The 25,466-nt window shown below is 53.0% G+C and overlaps 1 protein-coding gene across 1 annotated transcript in view; it reads left to right on the top strand.

Moving 5' to 3' along the window:
• The window catches only part of USP24 (ubiquitin specific peptidase 24), a 140,593-nt gene extending 125,169 nt beyond the window's left edge, over positions 1-15,424 (top strand). Inside the window, exons 60-68 of the mRNA XM_042951574.1 lie at positions 319-440; positions 1,364-1,477; positions 3,364-3,429; positions 6,004-6,070; positions 7,071-7,149; positions 9,178-9,253; positions 9,867-9,953; positions 10,300-10,410; positions 12,673-15,424. Coding sequence (XP_042807508.1) covers positions 319-440; positions 1,364-1,477; positions 3,364-3,429; positions 6,004-6,070; positions 7,071-7,149; positions 9,178-9,253; positions 9,867-9,953; positions 10,300-10,410; positions 12,673-12,735 — 785 coding nt within the window. The 3' untranslated portion in view covers positions 12,736-15,424. The remainder of the gene's footprint in view (positions 1-318; positions 441-1,363; positions 1,478-3,363; positions 3,430-6,003; positions 6,071-7,070; positions 7,150-9,177; positions 9,254-9,866; positions 9,954-10,299; positions 10,411-12,672) is intronic.
• The last annotated feature ends 10,042 nt before the right edge of the window (positions 15,425-25,466 follow it).

Here is a 25,466-nt window from a genome sequence, read left to right as displayed (position 1 = left end):
CCCTTCAGAGGGCATTTGGGCATTTTGTTTCATATACCATTTACATTTTACTTCTTTGAAAGATCGTCTTGGGTGGGGTCACTAGGAGTCTGGAGATGTAAGTAGTCGCTCTGACAACTTAGGCACACGCTGTGAGAAGTAGGTAAACATTCTGTCCTGTCTGCATGCCCGGCTTCCCCACCAGACTGTGAGGGAACAGGCTGTAAGTACTGAGCAGTTGCGTATATGAATCTCAAGAGCATCGCTTCACCTTGTAGATTGTCTGCTCTGTAAGATAACATCAAGTGAGATGGGTTTGCTTTTTTTGGTCCCCTAAAGCTCCTGGTGTATTTAAACAACGGCCACCTATTAGCATCGCCCCCTCCAGCCCTCTGCTGCCCCTCCATGAGGAAGTAGAAGCCTTGTTGTTCTTGTCTGAAGGGAAGCCTTACCTGTTAGAGGTAAGTTCTTGATCTTCTGGAACCATTTTCTTTTTCATTATTTTCTCTTTGCGGAAACATGCCCTTTGTGATATTTTGCATGTCACTCCGACGAAGGAGAGTATTGTTAAGAGAAGAAAAGATTCTTTCAAATCAATTTTTCTTCCTGGGTATATGTCAGAAAGAAATGATCCGCTGAAGAAAATTTTTATCAGTCCTCTCTACAAGCGAGGATTGGACCCTCGGGGTCCAGCCCAGCTAATTTCCCCCCTGCCCCACCCGGGTCTCAGGAGGAAGTGAACGACGCCATCAGTTACTCAGTTTATTATCTAAAGGTTTTGTTCCCAGTCTTCTGTGTGGGAGACTACATACCGCTCTGGAGCACACGCTTTTGGTAAATCTCAGGAGTGTGGGAGTGGGCTGCTCCCAGCCCTTCATCGTGTCACACGCCGTGTGGCCGACCTGCAGCTGGCGTCCTTCCCCTTCCGCCCAGAGCTGCCTACTGCTAAGAATTTAATCTGCCAGACCCTCTTCCGAAACTTGATTTACATGCATAAATCTGTAAGCCGTATATCATACTGGTGGTTTAATCATGTCAACAGTGCTGTACTCTGTATCTTTTGGTTTCTTTAGCTTAACATTGTTTACTTTAGGGATCTGTCAGTGACTCTCTTCATTTAGTGCTGGTGGTGGTGGTGCATTTGGGGCATTTATCTTTGAATATCCGATGAACGCAACTCCCCTGGGGAAAGAAGGTGTTGTGCACATTTGCACAGATTTTTTTTCCAGACCGACTTAGGCCTCTGGCAGTTAAGAAAGCCTGCTGTGAGGTGATGTTGAAGAGCTTGACCCTGAATACATCTATTTCAGTTGAAGTCAGAAACAACACATCGACGATTAATCCCGCCCTGAGAAAGTTTCCTCCTTTCATACCCTCCCGCTAGGTGATGTTTGCTTTGCGAGAGTTGACGGGCTCGCTCCTGGCGCTCATCGAGATGGTCGTGTACTGCTGCTTCTGTAACGAGCACTTCTCCTTCACCATGCTGCACTTCATTAAGGTAGAGTCTCCGCGAGAGAGCCGGCGCGGGCTGGGGACCTGCTGCCGAGACTGTAGGGAAGGGCGCCTTTGCTCCCAGGAAAGATGCTGCTTTCAGCGACCTAGTTGCTGTTTCTAATCAGAAACATACTGTAGGCCCCTTTTTAAAAACTAAAGACTGAAAAGAACCCAGAGTCTTTCCATTCACCGATAATCACCACGAACCTTCTCTTAGGTTTCCCTTTTATTTTCTGTGCGTGTATTTTACCATAATTGGAATTTTACTGTCTTTACGACTTTGTGTCCTTTTTTCACCTGACGTTATAAGTATTTTCCCACGTTATGAAGTTACCTTCGAGGCCCTTTCGTCCTCTCGTCTACCATCATTTACTTAGCCATTCCCTCCCTGGCGATGCACGTTTGCCTTGGGCTCAGTTGTTAAGTACTTAGAACGTACTTCATAGTTAATCATATGCAGTGGCCACCGTTACTATGTAAGATGGGCTTCCAATTCCAGGTCCTTTTCACCAGGCAACATTTTAAACATCAAAAGTAGGTTTTTCTTACCTCCTGAAGAGGTGACGTAACTCATTGGGAAGCTCTGATCAGTACTGGACTCTTCCATACGTTGCACTTAACTGGGCACCACGTGCCGTTCCAGCCATTTACACATGGAACCCTCAAGTGGCCCTACGATGTAAACACTACAACTGTTACCATGTTACAGTTGAGGAAACTGAGGCACAGAGTAAGTAACTTGCCCGGTGTCCCGTAGCTAGCAAGTGGCAAAGTGGGAATCTGAACGTCGGCAGTGTGTCTCCAGGGCTGTGCTCTCAGCCATATTGCGTACTGCCTTTCTGGGAATTACTAGAAAAACCTTGAAGCCAGCACATATTTTTCTGAGTTTTTAATCTTGAATGTTTTTAATTATACGGATAATGCACGCCTGCGTTTTCTTTGTGAAAAATTAAGACGTGTGATAAGGCCAAAGTCCACCAAGCAACCGTGTCCACTCTCCGTCCTACCTCAGGGGTCAGTCCTGTCCCCTTCGCTGTGTCCTTTCAGGCCTCTTTTTGTGAATCGTTACCATATATATTAGTTTCTGCTCACAGAATCTCGGCCACCCCTTCTTGCCTTCTTACCTGCACCAGGACTTGTAATAGTGACACCTGTAGGGTTAAGAAGTGGCAGGTGAGCAGTGGATTGTGTGTTCAGACTGTTCCCAAAATGTGTTTGCCCTGAGCCTTTTCTGTGAAGACCTGTGTCAGAGGTGATTGAGTTCCTCTTACCCTTTACTAATTATACGGCCTCAGGCAGTTTCCTCCTCTGTTAAGTGGGAGGGAAGTATGACTTAACAGAGTGTGACACGCGGAATGCCCCCTCAGTACCGGACCTGGCACCTTGAAGGGCAGTGTTGTAACACAGTGTCCTTCCCCACGGTCCACATGCGTGAGGCCGATAAGGCGCCCAGCGGAGCGTGAGTTTTACGAACCGTGATCCCTTCACCTAGTGTGCCTTGGCGAGTTTTCTATTCCGTAAGCTGACCTTTCTCACATATATCACTCATAGCATCCTTACCCCAGAGCGTATGTTCTGGAAAACAGAGTAGGTTATGTGTGAATGAAATAGAAACAGAAATTTGGGCCTGTTTGCTTAAAATTCTCTTTTCCTCTCTGCCTTTCTTCCTCTGTCCTTCCTAATTGCGTAGTGTGGTATCCTAGTCTCACAGTGTTACAGTCCGTAGAGACTGCTTTAGTCCCAGGCTTAGCCCAGAGAGGACAGCTGGCCCAGGGTCGAGCCGACAGTGGTGGATTTAGAACGGGAGCCCAGCCCTGTTGCTTTTGCCACTCTGATGAGCTTTCCACTGAAGACTCACTGGAATTTTTGTGCTTCTAAAAAATTTTTCAGAACCAACTAGAAACGGCTCCACCCCATGAGTTGAAGAACACGTTCCAGCTCCTCCATGAGATACTGGTAAGTGAAAAACGTTCTGATTCTCCTGTGCTGTTCACTAGGGTTACCGGTCAGGGCGCTGGGGTGGCTCCATCGGTTGCGCGTCCAACTCTTGATTTCAGCTCAGGTCATGGTCTCAGCGGTTGTGAGATCGAGCCCCATGTCAGGCTCTGTGCTGAGTGTGGAATCTGCCTAAGATTCTCTCTCAGGGCGCCTGGGTGGCTCAGTCAGTTGGGCATCCGACTTCAGCTCAGGTCGTGATCTCACGGTCCGTGAATTCGAGCTCTGGGCTGACACCTCGGAGCCTGCAGCCTGCTTCGGATCCTGTTGTCTCCCTCTCTCTCTGCCCCTCCCATGCTCAAGCTCTCTCTCTGTCTCTCTCAAAAATAAATAAACGTTAAAAAAAATTTTTTTTTCAAGATTCTCTCTCTCTCTCTCTCTCTCTCCCTCCCTCCGTCTCTCCCTCCATCCTCCACTCACACTCTCTTTCTAAAATTAAAAAAAAAGAAAATAGCTTGTTCTAGTCAGCTTGTGTTTGCAAACAGAAAGTTCGTGTCCTTGTATCGTCTTGTACTCGCTTGGCCTGCACTTAGTGGGTCCTCTTTACCGCAGTCATGTTTCTGTCATTACTGACTGGGAGGCTAGTGGTAAGGAAACTACCTCGTGGGAACTCACAGTGGAGCGAGGGAGCCCGCCAAGTATAGGCAGTGACAGTGCAGAGAGCAAGGAAGTGGTGGCCGGGGGACTGTGCCGAGCACAGATGCCGTCTCCTTCAGACCTCAGGATAACCGTCACGTAAATTGCTGCTCTACAGTTCATTCACATCTAAGACCCCGCTGATTGCCCACGTGCTACTAAAATTCCTGCTTACAAGCCACGAAACGGGAATGTAATCCACCGTAGGATGCATTCCAATTCCGGATACGGAGGAGAGGCAGGGGAGAACTCAGCTGTAAGCAGTGAAGTCCATTATTGGTAGAAACTGCACCTTAGCAATGTGGAGGGATTTGCCCAAGGCCACCCTTGAATGGAAGGGACAGAGTCAGGATCTGAGCCAGGCGACCGGCCCCAGAGCCCGTGCTCTCCACCAGCTCGTTTGCAGGGCCCGTAAGGAAGTGGCGTCAGCAGGAGGAGAGGGAATGGAGTAGGGCTTGGGGAACAAAGCCCAGACCAAATCGTGAAAGGCTCCGGGTACCAACGCATGTGCGCGTTTTTCCTGTAGGCCTGTGGTTGCACACTGGTAGCCGGGTTCTTGAGAAACCAGGTCATGTGACACACTGGCCCCATTTCCTGGATGCCCCAGTCACCCAGAGCAGTTAGCAGCTTGCCCCGCTCAGATGAGGCACATGCTGTCCAGTGCCCCTCTGTCCTCACTGCTCCTTATTGTCATTCCTAGCCCACTTGGTTCATTTCCTGCTGTCCTGGCCTGTGTAGACATTTCACTTTGCAACCCCTGCCATCACTGTTGGGCGGCATGGGAAGGCTTTAACAGGGGAGTGATGGGACCTGACTTAGGTCGTAGAAAGGTTCCCCTGGCACTTGTTTTGAAGGACTGACCGAAGAAGGAAGCCGGGTTGGAATTGGAAAACCACACAGGCATGTGTGGCAGTAACCTGAGTGTGAAATAACAAGGTCCGAATGGCAGAGAGACAGGGTAGAGGCAGCAAGGAACAGGTCTTGACGTGTTTGGTGGGAGAGGCAATCAGTAGACCTTGATGACTGGTTGTGGGCCGGCAAGAGCCCAGCCCAGGGCTCGCTATGCAGACGGAGAGTCCGGGTTTCCGGTAGGTCCCTGAGACTTAGCTTAGGCCTTGGCACAGGGTGGGCATTCAGTAAACATTTCTGAATAAGGACAGACACCATGGATACCATTTATAAAAAGCCTATCTCTCTGGTCCTTTACCTCCTTTTTAGTCCTAGCACTTTTACAAAACACAGAAGATTGTTGCCCCTCAGGAGAAGGACAGTGTATTGTTGGTCTGTTCAGCAGCAAACCACTTGGCCTACTGCCCTGTGCATAGTTCAACGCCAGGCACAAGAAGGACGGCCATAAGCAGGACACAGATCCAGCCCTTTGCAGCTTGGCATAAACCTCCATGCAGCGTGGAGAGACTGTATTGTAGCAAAACTTTCACGTGGTTTTGGCAGACAGTTTAGACCCTAAACCTCTTACCCTTGGGATCGTGCAATACACGTCCTTAGAGCCCGCTAGGTTACTATTGACAGCTGTGGATATAGTTGGTAAGAACACATAGACAGGAAGCGAATGGATCTGCAACTCTTCCTGAAGTTTTTCATCTTTAGTTTAAAATTTAAGGGGCGCCTGGCTGACTCATTCAGTAGAGCATGTGACTCGATCTTGAGGTCTCAAGAGTTTGAGCCCCATGTTGGGGACTAAGTTGTACTTAAAATAAATAAATAAAATAAAATTTAAGATACTGTTGAGATACATGTCAGTGACACGTTGTCTGCATTGGGTTTTGTTAAGTGAGGAACTAAACCTCTTGAACAGAATTATTTTTAAAAGGCACCAGTGCGTGCCATCGCACAAGTCCCTTCTTTCATTCACCGGCCTTTGTCTCCTTCCTGTCACAGGTCATTGAAGATCCCATACAGGTGGAGCGAGTCAAATTTGTGTTTGAGACAGAAAATGGATTATTAGGTGAGTAGCCTGGCCTTCCTGAGAAACGTCTGTAGCAGACGGGCAGATGGCCTGTTATGGCCGGCCTCCTCCCTGACAGGTCTGCCCCGGGGCTCTTCCCCGCGGGGGACTTTGGGGTCCCGTTCCTGGGGCAGATAAGAGTCAGGGATGCTGTGACTTTTTTCAACAGCGAAAGGCTGCTTTCTGATGTCAGAAGTCTTTCATTCTGCTCTGCAGCCACTGGGGAGGGAAAAGGACGTTGTCATTCTCATGAGATAGGATTGTTGTTTTGTTTTTACCTGTGGTATGAATGCACCCAGATTTCTTTTATCTACTTGTAAATTTTTTGTCGGAAGGCTAAAGTGGCTTTAATGAGCTGTTTCTTAGAAAGTGTGGTTAAAAATAGTCCTCTTCAACATCCACCACCCACCTGTATTTCCAATTAATCTGAGTCATTTTAGATTTTGCTCTGTAGTAAGAGATTTAAGACCTCTTATTCCAGAAAAGAAATGCAAGCTAAAAAGCCGTGACATTCAAGGCCACTGAGCAGCACCCAGGCTCCCTGTAACTTCCAGACCATGCGCTCCTCAAGGGCAGGGACCAAGTACTATTTACTTCTACATCCCCAAAGTGCAGAGCAGGAAGTATGTGTTGAACTGAACTAATACCCTATATTTCCATTTTTCAAACTGAAAGTGTTGTAACCACTCTTCTGTCAGTAGCATGGTGGGTAGAAAAGCCTGAAGGTCTGTTGAATAATCAGTCGAAGTTTTAGTTCCTTTTGGCTCTCCTAAAAGTCACACCTCCACCGCCACATAGGTTTCTTGAATACTATTCAGTGTTTCTGCCCATCAGCATATGGGGAGTCCTGTCGAATCCGTGCCCCCCATGCTGATAGTCTGTCCCCTGTCTGCTGATCAGACCAGCTGGCTGTAAGTGTTCAGAACAAGAGAGTAGTGTTATCGGGACCCGCCTGCAGTGACCTGCTTTCTTGTCACAATTTCCTGTTCTCTCCACTCAGCTCTGATGCACCACAGTAATCACGTGGACAGCAGTCGCTGCTACCAGTGTGTCAAATTCCTCGTGACTCTTGCTCAAAAGTAAGTATCAACTCAAAACGCAGGGAGGAGATGGTGTGTTCAGTTACAAGCCGTCTGGCCAGGAAAAAAATCTGCCTCGCTGGAGTTCCTAGAGAGCCTGAGTCAGGGCGTGCTTGCTGGGGTGGTTCAGAAACCGGCTCACGTGATCTCGAGGAGAGGTGAAGGGAATGTCCGAAGAGCAGCAGGTCTTGCGGAATCCAAGACCAAAGGCTGAACCGGCAGGGCTCGTGCAGGCAAGGCAGGAATCAAGGCGGATTCGGGGACCTTAACCAGAGTTCATGCACTCGGGCTTGAGATGGCTTCAGGCCAGGTAACACCGCTAGCACCTCTGTCAGGCGGGTGGATCCCCGCTTTCCATCCGGTCTCTCCAGAGACAGAACAATGTTGTAGCTGCCTCCACGTAGGAGCCCAGGCCCTGTGCTGAGTGCCTTGCCCCACTCTCATTTAATCCTCACAGCCGCTCCGCGCGGCTGGATACCGCTAGTCCCGCGTGGTGGGCGGTTTAAGCGGCGTGCCTGCGGTCAGAGCGAGGGCTCGAGCACAGGCGATGGGCTTCACGGAACGGTTCTCTTCTCCTTTGCTTAATTGTGGTAAAATACACACAACACAAAAGTTACCATTTCAGCCACCCCTAAGTGTACAAGTCCACGGCGTTAAGCACGTTCGCGTTGCTGCTCAGCCATTGCTGCCACCCGTCTCCAGAACTTTGTCAGCTTCCCAAACTGAAACTCCGTACCGACTAAACAGTCACTCCCCATTCTCCCTTTCCCTCTTCCCCCAGCAGCCCCCCTTCTCCTTTCTCTCCCTACGAACCTGACTCCTCTAGGTGCCTTATGTAAGTGGAATCCCGCAGTGTTTGTCCTGTCGTGACTGGCTGAGTTCACCTCACGTGATGTGCTCAAGGTTCATCCATGTTGTAGCCTGTGCCAGAATCCCCTTCCGTTTTCAAGGCCCAGAATACTCCCCGGTGTGGCTCTACCACGTTTTGTCCACTTGGCGGTCAACAGGCACTCGGAAAGCCAAGGTTGTTGGTGTTAGAAGGAACCGTTGTGGTTTGCTGCTTCGGCTCCCCTGGGTAGGACACGGGCAAACAAAAAGCCAGCGTGACTGCATGGTGACCCGAGGCTACAGAGCACGTTATGCCACGCCACTGGGTCTCCATTTATCTTGCCCCAGATTTTTACCGATTCTTCAGCATGGGTATTGCCATCCTTGGATTTGTACCCGAATAAGAATAAGAAATCTCTTGGCCTTACTCTTGCTGCATTTCAGTGTCCTACACAAATTAAATGAGAGCTCTGGTGAAATAATGGGTGAACGTGCGTTTTCCCAGTGACATAGCATTGTGGACATGATGGAGATCATCCCTGCCACGGTTGTGGGTTCGTTACCAGGCTTGATATGGGCAGCATGACATGAGAAGTACTTGCCTAAGTGGCATTTCCAGGTAGTGTTGGGGCCTCATGGTATGTCTGATGCGGGTACATAGTCAAGATAGCAGTGTCTTCATCTGTGCCTCTCTGTCCCTCCTGGAACCTGCATTGCACACACACAGGATCCCCGTCAGTGCTGTCTTTGACTCTGAGGGGCAGCTTTCTAAGTGGACAAATAAACCTGCAGAGAGAGGGGGGCTCCGGACCATACTTTAAAATTGGTTTTCCGGGAATTATCACTCGCGTCACAAAAGTGTAAAGACTGGCTTTGATTCTTTCGAGAATCATTTCTGTAGTTAACTGTACAGTGTGTCGTGGGGTTTTCTTGTTTATTTTTGAGTTTCCGTCTTTGAATTGTAATAGGACTTAGTGGATGAACTGGTCCTAGATCAGAGACCTTTCGCTACACGTTTACCTTCTTTTGCCTTTTGAAGTTTAAACGTATGAATGTGTCTGAACCAAAAGCAAGTAAAAAACTCTAGAAAGACAACTGAACTTTAGCAGAAGTAGCATTTGTGTATCAAAATCAAAGGGGATGAAACAAGTATATTTGCAAGGAAAGCATTTGGCTGATAGAATATTCCCCAATCACCAGGTGTCCTGCTGCTAAGGAGTACTTCAAGGAGAATTCCCACCACTGGAGTTGGGCTGTACAATGGCTACAGAAGAAGGTAATTGCATTTTGAACTCTTCTGGCTATCACATAGGAATCAGTAAGAGCACATCTTTTTTGTTTGTTTGTTTATTTTTGAGAGAGACAGAGAGTGTGAGCAGGGGAAGGGCAGAGAGAGAGAGGGAGACACAGAATCCGAAACAGGCTCCAGGCTCCGAGCTGTCCTCACAGAGCCCGACGCGGGGCTCGAACTCACGGACCGCGAGATCATGACCTGAGCCGAAGTCAGACGCTCAACCAACTGAGCCCCCCCAGGCGCCCCAAGAGCACTTCTTACCAGGAAAAACCTCTTCATTTGGAGACTGGCCTCAACGTTTGGTCAGACTTCAAACTTTTTTCAGTACAGCTGATACCTATCATGACACATTAAGTTTGCGTCTTAACACAGCATCTTAACTGTATAGGTAAGAGAGCAGGTGATTACATAAGATGTAGGATCTCACTGAGGTCTTGCGAGGGGACGTGAAACCCTCCAAGAAAGCATCTCCTGGTGTGTTAGACCTGGGTGGGTCTGTGTGCTGTGTTAATGCTTTTTATATTCAGATATCTAATGGTGGAAATTGTGGACTCCCGTGGGCTTGTCTGATGGCGTCTTTGACTTTCCATCTCAGATGTCAGAACATTACTGGACTCCACAGAGTAACGTCTCTAATGAAACATCAACTGGAAAAACCTTCCAGCGAACGATTTCAGCTCAGGTGAGGCCTCTCTTTTGGTTTTGTGTGGCTTGAAATCCCACAGGTAGGATTTGTAGTGTGTTTCACACTAAACATCGTAGTGCGTTTAGCGTGTGCCACGGCCTCGGAGCGACGAGAGGTGTGGGTGGCGAATGAGAAAGGACAGAAGAAGGGAGTTTCTGTGAAGAGACAGCTTGTCATGTGGCTGGCAAATTCTGTGCCAGAGGAAAAGCGGTGGGGGCCGCAGGGGTGGGGGGGCGCCCTGACTGCTGCCGCGAAGGCAGCCCCTGGGGGTCAAGCGACGGGGAGTCTTTCTGGTGGCACCACACACCCTGACTCCCTCCTCTCGTGTTCACGTCTCTCACAGGACACCCTGGCATATGCCACAGCTCTGCTGAATGAGAAAGAGCAGTCCGGGAGCAGTAACGGCTCAGAGAGCAGTCCCGCAAACGAGAACGGGGAGAGGCATTTACAACAGGTACGGCTGTGGCCCGCGGCCCAGGGGAAGGGGCACCGCGCCCGCTCTGAAGCTTTCCGGAAAGAATTTCCATAATCAAGACCAAAGGAGACCCCAGCTCCGCCCTCTAGCGATGCCGTCGGTGGGGGGGCCTCTCTGGCACTGTGCTCACAAGGCAGAACAGCAGCAGCAGGGAGGGGACTGCAGGGCTAGGGGCTCAGTGCGCGCTGGCCCGGGTGACCACCTCCAAGATGGTCCTCGTACAGCCGGGCCGCAGACGCCTTCGTTCCAGCTGGCTCACGGCACTCTGCCGGCTTGCCACAAGTCCCCCCCACCGCCCCCCTCCTGTCGCTTTCACCAGCCTCCCCAGAAACACGGACCCTTGAAAGGAAGGGCCATCGAAACACCTACTTGTCAGGGGAGTCAAAGAATAATTTTAAGCTTATTAAAAAAAAAAGAAAAAGAAAAAAAGAACACTTTCGATACGGGTCGCTCCGGTAGAAAAAGGAATGAAACATTGCTGGCGCGCTCACCGATGAAGCAGCTGTGAATGTCCTGCCGAGCGTCGCGTCTTCTCTCGGCCTGTATCACCTTGCGCCAGGGCGGTCTCCTCCGTGGTCCCGCCACAGTGCTTGGCACAGAGGGCTCATTAAACGAATCCTGTTGATGTTGTGTGTGCCATTGTTTTCTAACCTTTCAAATTCTCACAACAGCCTCTTGAGGTCCCTGTTACCCTGACTTCACAGAAGGGACACGGATGCCCAGCACGGTGATGTGGTGTGACCCAGCAGTTGCCCTCGTCACCTACTCTGTTTGCAGAGAAGATCAAAGCTGTGGGACGAGAGGTCTCGCGGCTGCCAGGCTTACAGGCCCCAGGAGCATGTGTCCCCGCACGCGTGTACCCGCACCCTCGCCCACCTGGAACCTCTCCCTCTCCGCACGTCCCTTCCAGCAGTGTTTTGACACACCCTGTTCTCTCCTGTTCTTTAAAAACGACTCTCTCCCCTCTCTTCCTCTTCCCTCTTTCCCCGTTTGCACAGTCAGACTTCTCCAAGAATTGTCAGAACTTACAGTTCTTCTCTCTTGCTCCTCCTGGGACCTCTTCCAGGCTGACCCCCTGCCTAGTGGCTGGCTCACCACTAGGCAGGGGTGACAGGTGGCCTCCACTTGTCAGGCCTGGTCGTAGTGGAACACACAGCAGCATGGGACCTTGCCGGCCGCTCCTCGCCTCTGGACACAGTCCCCCCTGGGGCCTCCACGGTGCCTCACCCTCCTGGCTTTCCTCCAACCCCTCCACCTGTTGTCTCTCCGTCTCCATGGCTGTGATTCTCCTGGGTGCCAGCTGGGGCCATCCAGCTCCTTCCCTCAAAGACCTCTCACAGCCAACATGCCTGATGCCTCCGCCCACCCCAGCGAGGGCTGGCCTTCCTTGGTGTCCTTATTAGAAACAGCGCCCTGTGTAGCAGGTGTCTTTCTGGACATTCCTTCGCACGCTGCGGTCCGTTCACCGATTCTGCCAGGTTGCCCTCTTAAACATCTCCCGTGCGTCTCTTGCATCCTCATAAGGACCAGAGTGTCCTTGGTCTCTGAGGATGCCCCTGCATCACTCTTCCTTCCCTCAATGGGTCTCCATTGCTGTTAGGATAAAAGCCAGAATCCTAAGCACAGGCCTGCTAGGTTTGGCCCCTGCCTACCTCTCTCCCCTCATGTTCTGAGTTCTGGATGCTGATGGCCTTCTCGGAGTTGATCAGATACCCTCTTTCCTTTTGCGTGGGGCTTCCCCCACTCACCCCTAACTCCCACTCGGCTTATGTGTCACTTTGCAGAGACTGCTTGCCCGTTCCCCACCCAACCCCCACCCACGTCAGCCCCAACACACGACAGACATTCAGAACTTTGTTCGCATATCGGCTGAAAGCCGCACGGCTGGTGACAGAAACAGAATTCATGGGTGAGCCAGAAGCTTCCTGGTCTTCGGCAGGCAGTGCAACACACTGCTGGGGACGCAGCAGTTCGCGCGGCTTTCCCGAGCGCGGCCTGCATTGTTGTACAGGAACATGGTGACCCGAGGGCTCAGTGACCACACGAGAGCATAGAAATGAGAGTTTTGCACAATCAGGAACTGTCAAACGCAGGGTGTTACAGTTAGGTTTTTATTTCCCTTTGATCAAACGTGGAGCTGTTGAATGCGGACATTACCGAACACAAATAAGTCCCTCGGTGTTGAGAAGCTTTTCTCTAACTTGACCGTGCATGAACTTAACCTCCTTCTCTTTTTCAAAGGGTTCAGAGTCACCCATGATGATTGGCGAGTTGAGAAGCGACCTGGATGATGTCGACCCCTAGAGGAACAGCATGCCCAGCGTGCGGTGAGGAGTCACAGCTCCAGTACTGGGTGTTCAGCACCCTCTCAAAATCCAGTTCTCACCCTTGAGCCCTTTAGAAGAGCCCGAAGCTTGGACTAGGAGAGCCTGCCATGATCCCAGAGGAGCGTGTGTTTTTAAAGAAGGCACTCTTGGCCCCTGGAGAAGGTTCAGGAGCTGTTTGGCAGTGGGAGGAGGCCTTCCTCCGGATCACCTGTCCTGGGGCACAGTCCAAATGTGGATTCACAGTTCTGTGGAAATTCTAGGAAATAAAGCCGCTGGCAGACTTTTTCGTTTCACAAACATACAAGAGTGAATGAGGGTAAAGCCGTTGCTTTCTCTTTGATGCTACAACGGAAGTTCCTTTGGATTTTATATTTAAAAAAAAAAAAAAAAAGCAAGCTGCCTTTAGATAGGCGGGGGCAAATTTTTAATCTTGCAGTAACATTGAATAGGAATATCCAATTTAAAATGATGTAAAGATAGGTAATAAAATTCCTTTCCACTGTAAAATAGTAGTTGAAGAACTCCGTTTACACAGACCTTTGTATTTAATATGTCTCCCTGTTTGTATAGAATCTCAGACGGGTCAGGATCAGAGCCCTAGGCATGAAGTTGGACCGTGATGAAATGTTACCAGGATCAAAAATTGGGAAATTTATTATGCTCTTTAAGGTATTTTTCTGATATGATTCAGGTTGAAAAGAGCAATTAAAAAAACAAAAGTGTTCTTCAGAAGTACAGGGTTCATTCTTTGATATCAATCACTAAGGAAGTTGTGGCATTTTTCCCCAAATTTTGAAAACAGCAAAATAAAAAGCACTTTAAATTATAACCTTACGGAGTTTGACTTCATAAAATCACCTTTCTAATGCTTGGAGACATATTGAATAAACTGTAGTCTTAAATCATGTGATCTGCAATCATTTGCTTTTGCTTAAAACATAATTATCGAGACCCTTTGGCGCTGGTTGTGTATGAAGTTAAATATTTGAGTTGAGAAACACTGCTCTGTGAGTTGTAGTAATTTGAACGGGGAGAAGGAATTTGAGACCTTGTTTCTCTGCAACATGACTAGCGAACAGTGAAAAGATTGGGACAAGATTTACTTTCCCAGAAATAAGCAGGAAGTAATTGAACAACTGGCCACTTCGTCGGTATTTCCCAATTCTAGCACCATTCACTCCTTTCAGATTTGGATCCCAGAGGGGAGAAGGGATATGCCACCGTACTTCATATATTTTGTGCATTTTGTATTTTGAGTCACATTTTACCTTTAGTTATGTGCTCTGCCTTGTTTTCAACTCACCGCGCACAGAACTAGGGAAGCTTAGGAAGTGCCAGGTTGCCCCTGTCGGTTAGATTTGCCAAGTCAAAGAGGCGTGGCCAGCCCCAAAGTGCCTTTTTGGTGGCTTTCCAGTTGTGTGGACACGTGACAGGACAGCCCTTCACTGCTGTGCACCTCGGCACCCGGCCCCATCACTACTGAGCGCTGAGGTGACTGTGCAGCCGGCCGCAGCCGGTACCCGTGTCTACAGCCCGCCGCAGGCCAGTGGCGGCCATTGTCAAGGACGCTGTGCAGAGGGAGGCCGCCTTTAAGAACAGAACTGCGCCCTCGGAGAATTGGTCAGAAGCAGTTGGCAAATTGTCTATGGTTCTGCCGTCCTTGGGAATTCAGATGTGAGGTTTTAAAATCAATTCTGAGAACACGGATACTCCCCTGTCCTACTGTTTTCCCTACCCCACCCTCAACCTTCTCTCCGCCCCCATCCTCACACAACGATTGCGTAGGACATGACCTTGAAATGCCGGTGATGATCTGTGTTGGGATATCATCGCTGGCAACTGCACTCTCAGGAGCCCAAATTCAGGAGTGAAATTGCCACTTCTAGTCCCTTATTTCCTATGGAAACAACACCCCCCGCCACCCCCAGGACCTGCTGTCCTCACCGTAAGGCTTCATCAGGATCGCCCGTCACTGTTGTGTGTCATACGCGCTGGTTAAGTTTGTTTGTGTCATCGCTGCAGTGGACATCACTTCCTCTTTGCCGGGAACCACTTGATTTCCAACGGCTGCAGTCTGCAAACCTGCTGATGACTTTTTTTTTAATGTACAACAAAGTGACAATTACGACAGGCTTACCTTGGAAGAGTTGTCATTTTTACTGCCAATTTTTTGGACGAAGATGTTTTTATAAATCTTTCAAAATGGTCTGCACATCGAATAGGAATTGCACAACTAACTCAATGCTGTGTGTTCTCAAGAAGCTCCCTTCGTGAGGCCCTCCGCAGGGTGCCCGCTCTGCCCTGTAGAGGCGTCTGGGAAGGAAAACCAACGAGCAGCCCAGCAGGTATCTTGCCCATGACTTCTCCTGGAGCGCTCACACGGTCACTGGCACTAGAAGCAATTGTAGGACCTAGGGCATCGTGTCCTCGGACTCACCCTATCTTGCCCCACCCTCCCTGCTAACATTGAGGCGTGTGCAGTTACCTTCTGAGCTTGGAACAAGCAGACTGGAATTTTCCTCTGCTACCTCTTGTGTACAAAATCTTGTTTATAAAATTTCAAAAGGAAGTAGGTAAACTAGGGAAGAATCGTAATCCTAAATTTGGATCATGAGTGGCAGAGTTCTTAGCTTCTAAGGGTATAAAATAAATTTTTCAAAAATGTAGAGTTGGAGTCTCGCCGGCCTTTTTCTGCACGGTGCGGGGAGGGGTGCCCTGGGCCTGTGGCCTGGGGTTGCTTTTGGAACTTTGCACTGATGACGTAAATAAGGCCCCCCCTTTAACGATGAGAGGTGACGGGTCTTCTGAGCCTTGTGTGGTTCTCTCCTCTGGATAGCCTGATCATTTTAGGGTTCATGTGCCAAACTCAGGCTGATGGCCTACGGACGTCTCCCTGTAGCTTTTAGGCCTGCCAAGCGGTCCCAGCATAAATCACGTCCCTGGTCCAGGTGGGCTTCTCGCTAGACCCCAGAGGTCTCCGTCTCACTCCTGATGTCCTGTGCGTGTGCACATGGCCCCCCTCCCCTGGGATGTTTGCTGCTCCACACTTGGCTCTTCTGTGGGCGCACACCCACTCCCCACACGCAGTGTCAGCCTACGCAAGACCCAAGGCTCTCCCTTCGCTCAGTCCTGGAGTGGCCACAGCGTGGAGATCTACCGAACCCACCCCTGGCCCTGCGCCCCCTTGGGCGAGGGAGGGGAGGTCCATCTCTGCATAGCAGGGCGAGGTGCCTGTGGGCAGAGACCATTCCTCCCCGGCACGCAGGCTGTTCGCATCCGGCAGTAAACACCTTCCGTGATGCGCAATGGTCAGAAAATGCGGTCTGGGAGGATTTTTGTTTTGCAGGCAGATTCCCCTATCATCTATGATATGGGCTGCTTAGAGGTAGGCCTCGCTTAAGACCGCTGCCCTCCCCAACCTCACAGAGGCTGGGAATCAGGAATGCCACAGGGGCACCAGTTCCCAAAGAGGGGGCGCCCAGCCACCTAGGGGACTCAGGGAAGGCAGATTTTATCCTACGACAGGCATATGTGCTCATGACTAACTCAGCCATTCCAGGAACTCATCAAGTGCCTCGTATAAACAGGGCATCATCCTGGACGGTCAAACTCAGACAATGGTCCTGACCAAGCTGTTTTTATTTTACAAGTCACCATATAATAAAAAGGCCATAAAACCCAGAATAAATTTCTTCGAGTTATAAAAGCGAAACGGAGGTCTAGAAAAGCTTGCTGTAGAAAGACAGTAGAGACAGCTGTTTACAAACAGACCAAATAGAGGAATCTTGCTTGTTTGGGTGGGGGTGGGGGTAGGGGAGTTGAGGGGAGCTGCCTTTCCCCTCCACCCCTCAGAAGCCCCTCTCCCCCGACCCCCAGTCACAGTGAACTTGCCAGCGCCATTCACCCAGCGCTCTGTCCCGCCTCAGGTCTGAGTGCCCCTTGGGATCCTCACAAGGTTACTACAAAGATGGGGTGCCCAACCTGTGCAGTAAAAAAAGGCTTGGCTTTACAGCCAGATCTGGTTTACGTCCAGGCCCTACCTCGCTTCCTGGCCGCCCACCCCCCTCTGGTTCCCAGTTTCTTCTTCCCCGAAGTGTGGGTGGCCGTGTGTCCCACACAGGGTATGAGCGAGGGCTGGGTGAGATGGGTTGCGGGCCCCGCGGCCTCCTGTGCAAACTGCAAAGTCCGCGCTGGGGGATGCCTCCCGCAGGCCATGCTGGGCGCACGGCCACCACCACACCCGCGCGGGAAGAGGGCTGCTGGGAGAAACAGGCCCCGGGCGCCCATCAAACACCTGGGACGGTCTCCTGCCTCTGGCTGGGTCTCTGGCACCGTTGCCGGTGGCTCAGGGGCGGGCACGTAGACCTAGGAATATCACCAACAGAAGCGTCTCCCCGGGTGAGCCCTAGTGGCGGGACTGGGGGAGCCCGCAGGCCACCCAACTGATGAAGATCTCTCTCCCGAAGGAGCGAGGACCTGAAACAAGGTATCCCGGCGGCCGACCCATGGTTCGTTCTGGCCTCAAATGTCCTCATCTATCCCATGGGTAGAATAGACCCTGCCTTTGTCCCAGGGCTGTTCTGAAACCCTGGGAGAATGTGGGTGGAGAAGCTCGTCGGACCTTAGGAAACAGGGGCCAGACCTGGGGAAGCACTGCCCTGTCAGCGCCTATCCAGCCTGCACCCCCATAGGTGTGGGAAACTGATCGGTTAATCAGGGAGCCCACGGGCTTCTCCAAAGCGGGCAGGTGAGGAGCCATCTCCCTGTTTCACACTCACTGCCCCTTCCAGCCCTCAAGTGCCCCCTGCCCACCCGTGGGAGGATGATCACCTCCTTCACGGAGCCCTCGGGGTCGTTCTGCCCACCTGTGTTGGCGCCCGGGAGTGGCGGGCAGGAAGCTGAGCGCAACTTGACCCGCATAAATAGCGGAAGGGCCGGCACCTGCACCCTGCTCACCCGGCCTTCCACTTAGCACAGGGCGATCGAGGCTGAGCGGTCACGTTCTCCCGGGCAGGGAGCCCACGTCCCCCCCGAGTGCCAGCGCCACAGCTCCAGGAAGCTAGAAGTGTCCCCTGCCCCTTGGGGCCCAGGCTGGGTGGAGGGGTGGGGGGGGGAAGAAGGGAGAAGGAGGAACCATCTCAAAGCTCAGCCAGGGCCTGGGACCACGGCTCCAGGCCTGGGTGGGGAGGCACTGGGACCCCTGGGACGCCTGCCCCCGCCCCGCAAAGACCAGCTTCGGCCAGCGGCCTCCTCACCGGCCCCGCCTCCTGCACCAACTCTTGGCTCCTCACCACACGGGTGTTGTCCCCTTCATAGGTCCCAGGTTGTGGGAGGCCCGGGGTGGGGGAGGACGCCACAGCCAGTCAGCATCCAGCCCACCTCGCAGGCCACGGTGACCTGCCAGGGCCCAGGGACAAAAGCAAACGCGTGTCCAGCAGCAGCACACGAGGAACCAGGCCTGCAGAGCCCGGGTCCATCACTCCAATAGCAAGCTCACGTCCCCAGCCCTACGCCTCCTCCGGCCTTCCCTCTCCCAGTCAGCAGTAACGCCATCTGCCCAGGGGTCCCCGCAGCCCTCCCCGCACATCCAGCCCATCCAGTCTGCGGGCTCCTCCCTCAGGCTCCAGTGTGCTCCACACCCCAACCCTGCACAGAGGCCCCACTCCTCGGTCTGGACAGTCACAGAGGGTGTCCACTTGTCTACAGCTGGTCCCCCTGCTCCTGCCCTGTCCCCTGAAGTCTTCCCCGTGGCCAGAATGAACCTGTGCCAACCCGGGTCAGACACCCCATTTCCCTGAGCACACCCACACCCCGGGCTCAGAACCCTGAGGGGCTCCCAGCTCATTCAGGCAAAATCCAAAGTCCTTACTGTGGCCCTCAGGCCCCATCTGACCTTGTCCTGTCCTCTCTCTGGTCCCCCTGACTCACTGGGTTCCCATCCCACGGGACTCCTGTCTGCTCCTGTTGCCCCCAGGCAGGCTCCCCGTGTGAGAGTCTTCACCCTGGCTGTTCCCACTGCTGGAATGCTGTTCCCTACAATGTCCTCCACCTTCTGAGTGAGGCCTCTCCTAAACCACACCCCCACCCGACATTCCCTCCCCTGCTTGCTTCTCCTCCATAGCACCTTTTAAGTGCTCTGTATTACGTTTTTGTTTACCGCCCTTCTCTCCCACGGAAATGGACACCCCAGGAAAGAAGGGCTAGTTGGGTCTGCATCCCCAGCGCCTGGACAGTGCTGGGAACGCTGCAGTCCTTGCTCAATACAGGCTGAGCAATGGACCTGAGACAGTCCCTGCCCTCCAGAAATGCGTCATCCAGACCTCACACTCAGAGTCTTGTGCTTTTATCAGCCTCTTCCAAGTGCATTTTAAGAGCAGGCTCCCCAGGGCTTCTCATTAAGAAGCTCCCGGTGGTTTTTTAAAGGGAAGAGAGGAGACAGCTGTTGATTGCTGTCTGAAGGCCTGTGCGGGCAGGCCTCAGGCCCCAGGCTGTGTGCGCGCCTGCTCGCTAGCACTCGCTCTCTCTCTCTCTCTCTCTCTCTCTCCTTGCTTGCCTTGCTGGCCACTCCTCCGCCTTCAGCACGCATTCAGCTCATGTGTCCCCTCCTCCTGGTCACAGCAGAGTCCTCTCTGTCCCCAGAATCCAGTGGGGCTCCTGGCCCTGAGTAGCGTCCCAGCAGACTTGTTAAATGGATTAATCAAGGAACGCAGGAGTACTGCATTTCGTTAGGCAGCACTTACGCATATTCTCTGCAGGGGGAGCCACGTGCCCAGATTGCAAGGCTCCCTAATCGGGACAAAAGCACAAACTGGCCCAGCTACACATGCACACACACACACACACACACACACACGCGTGCGCAGTTCACAGTGGGCCGGGGGGGGGCACAGGTGCCCGTAGCACCTGGGTCAGTGCAGAGCCTTAGCTGGAGGTTCTCTGTCACCTCTATTTTCTCACTGAAATAGGAAGCAGGGAGCCAGCTGGAAGGCAGGATGGGGGAGAAGGTTTGGAGGTTTGAGGGGAAAGAAGGTCCGAGGTCGTCCTCCCAGGGCAAGGCACATCTCGCAGGGCTTAGGGGCGTGGGCTCCGGGGCAGGGCCATTCAATCTCCTCTGTGCTTCTGTGAAATGAAACAGAGAATGAAATAAGAGGGGACGGGTGAAGGGCTAGAATGCGTGGGTTTCGGGGGCAACCTGAAGGGCCCCCTGGAGGTCCGAGGCTGATCATTCAGGGAGGCCACAAAGCGTGCACGTGTCCTTGCGGTGTTTGGCCGCGGGGGTGCGGGGGGCAGAGCTGGCGGACAGCTGGGCGGAAGCAGAGCTGGGTTTTCGCCCACCGAGTACGGTACCTAGCGGGGCAAGGGCGCGGAGGGGGTGCGCTGGGGGTGGATGGAAGGCTGGCCCGGGAAGTTCCGGCTGGGTAGCAGGGAGACAGGTGAGGAGGCAAGAGGGAGCCAGGCGTGAAGAGTTGGTTGGAGGCATCAGAGGGTGGTAGGTGCGGTGGGCGTGGGGGAAAGCGGGAGCTGGGAGTGAGCAAGAAAAAGAGAAAGTGGTGACCGGGAAAGGGGGGTGTCCGACACCTAAGCTCTGGAGGAGACACAGCCACAGGGAGCGACAAGGTTCTTGATCTAGCACGACAGAGGGAGCGGGGCTGAGGGAGGGTGGTGGCAAGGTCTTTCAGGGGAGGAAATGGGATTCCAGAGCCCCGAGAGGGCTATCTGTGTGCGCCCTGGAGCCACCCAGCAGGAGAACGTGACCGTGAGCTAGGCCTTCTGTACATAGGGATGCCACCTGACGACAGGAGCTTCCATGTTGGCATTTATGGAGAACAGGACAGCGCTCTGGACGAGGCAGTGAGGAGCAAGGAGGACCCTTCCCCACCTCGGGCCCCAGGCTGTGGGAGAGGAGAAGGAGGCAGCAGTGACGCGGGGTGGGGGGGAAGGGGACCCCAGGCAGAGCAAGAAGGGGAAGGAACGTTCCAAGAGGCATTTGAGGGTGAGAGGGCTGCTGGCAAAGGACCAGGATTTTGAGGGCAGGCACAGTGGCAGTTTTCAGGAAGGGAGGAAGGAAGGAACTAGGAGGAAGGGAAGGGATGGGCCCAGGGAAGAAGGCCCCTCAGGAGCGGTGGCGGTGCCCAGCTCAACCAGCAGAGGGCACCCAGGGCACAGCGTGAGAAGCCAGCGCCTCATCGCCCAGGCCAGGCAGAGCCCTACCGTTGCTGGTGGCCTGCTTCAGCTCCTGAGACCAAACCCTGGCCTGCCTTTGGCGAGCCCACAGGGAAGCAGTTAGGAGCACCGGCCTTATTGATGAGAGGCGGGAGGAGACGGTCACACAGGAAGAGATAGGTTAGGTGCTGTTGATAGGATCCAGTTGACAGGCACTGGATCCAGGCAGGCTTCCTGGAGGAGGCAACTCAGGACTTGTGGTCCGGCTATAAAGAAGCAACAGGCAGCAGTGCAGGGCCCGGCTGGAGACATTGGGACTGGAAGCTGGTTTTTAATGTCTCCTGAGGTCCCCATCCCGGGTGGGGGGGTCCTGGGAGGTTCTGAACAAAAGAAATTCATGGCCCGAGTGCCAACCTCAGTAATGCTTTAACCTATTCCCAAAGCCCCTGCTCAGGAGCGACACCAGACCCATCATGCCCTACGAGCCTCCACCCCCCCCACCCCCCCCTCCCCAGGGGTGTCCCTCCATGCCAGTTCATGGAGAAAATGGAGGTCAGTGACATGTATTCATACACTGTTTCCCCACACCAGTTCTCTCCCTGCAGGCTTAAAGGGAGGAGATGTCCAGCCGGTTGAGGGGCCCCATCCTTTCCCCCTGCCTCCTCCAGGAACCATCCTCCGACATCTCTCTGTCTCCACCTTGTGCACACCAAGGCTTACAGTCCCCTTCTCTTGTCAGCCTCTGAGCACACGCAGATCTCTTCCACAGTAAGAATAAAAACAAACAAAACAGACCCAAAGCCCTGCCCCCCCCCCCCCCGTCACCGCACGTGTTCCAGGCACTGTTCTAGACCGTGGGGTTACATCAGTGCCCCAGACAGATAAACTCCTGCCCTCATACAGCCCTCACTCCTGCGGAACATAATACACAAAGATGTCAGTATGCGCTGTGGTAGAAGAGCTCGGGAGAAAGATGGAAAGGGGAGGGGTGGGAGAGCCGCACTTAGAGATAGGGTGGTCCAAGAGGGTCCAGCCCCTGCCACTGTTCCCAGGGCTCACGCCACACCTCCCGCCCCACCCTCACCCCTGCACACTGAGCTGGGCTCAGTCCCCCAGTCCTGCTGTGCCCCTCCTCAAGAGTGCCCCAGGGACCATGTGTGTCCGAACTCTGGAGTGGGGACAGGGAACCGGTCTGTGGAAAGTGCAGACTCCCCTGACCGACCCGCAGTCTCTAGGGCGGGGCCGGGGAATCTGCATTTCACAAGCTCCCCCAGGAGATTCTGAGGCAGCCCAAAAAGTGTGGGTTTGCTCCCTGGACATGTGGCAGTGCTCGAAGTGGCCCAGGCTGCCCCACTCCACCCCGCAGCCGCAGGCGGGTCCACTCTTCCCTTCTGGAGTGCCCGTACATCTTTCTAGACGGCCTCAGGGCCACCTCCTCCAGGCAGTACTCTCAAAAACAGGCCTGGGAGGCCAATGAGACAGGACCCCAGGCTGGGCTCCAGGACAGGGTGCTAGTCCCAGCTCTGCCAACTGAACCCACGGTGCGACCCAGAGCGAGTCACTGCCCCTCTCCGAGCCTCAGTGTGCTCATCCATAAAATGGTGACGGTAACTCTGACCTCTCCAAGGAGATGTGAGTCCAGATGAGGTGACAGTTCTGCCAATGTTTTATGTTCTCATGGCACAAGGGGAGGGGTCCATCACAGTGGACACGCGTGGAGGAGGCGGGGAACGGTTGGAGGGCAGTCGCATCCCTCCATACAAACAGCCCCTGTATCACCAGTTGGCATCCAGAAGACCCCAAGTGCTTGCACCCAATTTTCATCAACTGCCCCGGGGTCTGGGGTGCAAGGAGAGAATCGGCCAGCAGACCCAAAGCCCCAGGCAAGTGGGGGTGGGGACCGGGAGGAATGTGCCATAGCAGCTCCCAGCCACTGACCCCGTCACCCCCAGGCCAAAATATTTCCATCACCTCCAGGTCAGGGTGTTAATGATGCAGGGAAGGCAGCCATCTGAGCCCGCATGGCCAGAAGCCCTGAAATCCACAGGGCAGTTAACCACCTTGCCCCTCGCCCTCAGGCCTTGCATCGCAGGGGTGCGGAAACTGAGGCTGGGGAAGATCCCGCAGGGAATAAGGGGTAGGGTCTGGACACCCCACCTCAGCCAGGGAAGATAAAGGTGTTCCCCGGGGAAGACGTGGGGTGGCATTGACTGGCATCCTGTTACTTTGATCGGAAAAACCGAGGCTCAGGCAGACGGTTTGAACATCACACTGCAGAAGACGAAGGAAGCAGAGAGAAGGAAGAGGCAGGAAAGGAAGCGAGAGAAGAAAACTGGAGTCACTGGGGACATCAAACTGTCCCAGACCGATTTACTTTTTCCAAAGGAAAAAGATGGAGAGGGTCATAGCTGATAATCCAGATTCCTCGGAGGAGTGAACACAGGCCTAAACCATCTGATGGTCCAGTCTGCCCCCGCCACCATCATCACCATCCCAGAAAGAAAAAAACCCTGCTGTCCCTAAGTGATCCCTGCCCCTGGTAAATTTCTGCCCCCTGCTTCTCCTTCAGGGCTGTTTTCTTTGATTCATCTCGGATGCCACTACCTGCCACCCTTGGGGCGAAGATCAAATTAGCTAACGTGTTCACGAATCAGCAAACAGCACCACGGGGCACACGGAAGAATGCTGGCTCTCGTCAGGACAGCCCGTGTCCCCGCGCAGCACAGCGGTGACCCTGGGGACATTTGCCAAGTACAGAATCAACACCGGTCTCTGCTGGCTTTTTCCTCTTCTTTGCCCTGCTTTTACCCAGGGTCACTTTCACAGAGATAATCCGGGTTTGTCTGGGGAAAAGATAGCAATGCCACTCGGTCTAAACCTGTGTTTGCAGCCAATACAGGTGCTGCCTGTCAGCCCCACCTTGCAGACCCCACAGCTGCCCCGTCTTCCTGGGCCCTGAGGCCCAGCTCGGCCTTCCTACTAGTCACCCAGTCACCTGCCCGGCCCCGCTGAGAACCTGCTTGGCTGGCAGACCGGCCAGCGGAGAAGGGTGAGGAGGGACGTGTCCTGTGGGAGCCGAGAGACGTGCCTAGGCCGGGAACACGGGGACACGGGGTCTGGCTTCAAAGCCCAGAGGGAGAGGTGGGGACTTTGGGGGTGCTGGAGGGGCTGGCTGGGAGCGGGGGAGGATAGGAGGGCCACAGGGGGTGAGTCCCAGCCCCTTATAGCCACACCGGGGACCTTACTCGCTCCAGTTCTCATGAAACCTCAGGTTTGCATGTTTCCCTGGGACCATGGCATCTGCCCTGCCTCCCTCAAAAGGTTGGAATAACACCCTGTTTCAGATGGGACCTTTGTAGGTCAAGTTCAGGGCCCTCACTCCGTGCCGGAATCTGTTCTCCAGCATGCCCCCAGGCGGTCCATTGGCTTCCCTCAAATTCTCTGGTCAGATGGGGGTGAACGACTTCCTGGAAGCCCAATATTTTATTTTTTTTAAATACAGCTAACATCACTGCTTATTTTCTGAGTGTAAAAATGCTATTTCTTGATCATTATTTACATGCTCCCTACACAAATTTCCTAAAGGAGAGTCCCATCACCCAGAGATGATCTCTTTTGAGTTTTTTCTATTCACAGCTACACACAGGTATATATGGGATCATATTCCTTTTTTTTTTTTTTAACGTTTATTTATTTTTGAGACAGAGAGAGACAGAGCATGAACAGGAGAGGGGCAGAGAGAGAGAGGGAGACACAGAATCCGAAACAGGCTCCAGGCTCTGAGCCGTCAGCACAAAGCCCGACGCGGGGCTCGAACTCACGGACCACGAGATCATGACCTGAGCCGAAGTCGGCCGCTTCACCAACTGAGCCACCCAGGCGCCCCTATATGGGATCATATTCTACATCTGTTGGGAATGAGTTCAAACTGCAGACACAGTGGCTGGAACAAATCAGGCTAAACTACCCCGCAGAGCTGGAACACCGGTGGTGGCTGACTTTGGTTCACCCCCTTATGGGCCCAAGCCGACGAATTTCTCTGCAGGTCTCATTAGCCGGGCTGGCAGTAGAGAATAGAATTGTCATGACTGGCTTCGGATCAATCAGAATTCATCGCCTGGGAGTGGGCATGAGATTCCTCCATACAAAACCAAGGAAGGAGGGAATTAACAGCGTTTGCTGTGTTCCGCTTTACAATTTCTCTTTTTATTCATTTTATACCAAGAACTTCTTTCCACACCCATAAACATAGACTCGGGGGCATGGGGAGGAGATGGGAGATTGGAAAAAAGAAAAAAAGAAAAGAGAGTGGGGGTCGCCAGGGGCTTGGAGGAGGGGATGTGGGGAGTTAGTGTCTCGTGGGTACAGGGTTTCAGTGGGGGTGATAAAAGCAGAGATGGGTGGGGCGCCTGGGTGGCTCAGTCGGTTGAGCCTCCGACTTCGGCTCAGGTCATGCATGATCTCACGGTTCGTGGGTTCGAGCCCCGCATCAGGCTCTCTGCTGTCAGCACAGAGCCCACTTCGGATCCTCTGTCTCTCTCTCTC

The sequence above is a fragment of the Panthera leo genome, chromosome C1 (assembly GCF_018350215.1).
Source record: "Panthera leo isolate Ple1 chromosome C1, P.leo_Ple1_pat1.1, whole genome shotgun sequence".
NCBI classification, from domain to species: Eukaryota; Metazoa; Chordata; class Mammalia; order Carnivora; family Felidae; genus Panthera; species Panthera leo.
Note: the sequence above shows the minus strand (reverse complement) of the source record. Positions and strands in the feature narration are given on the sequence as shown.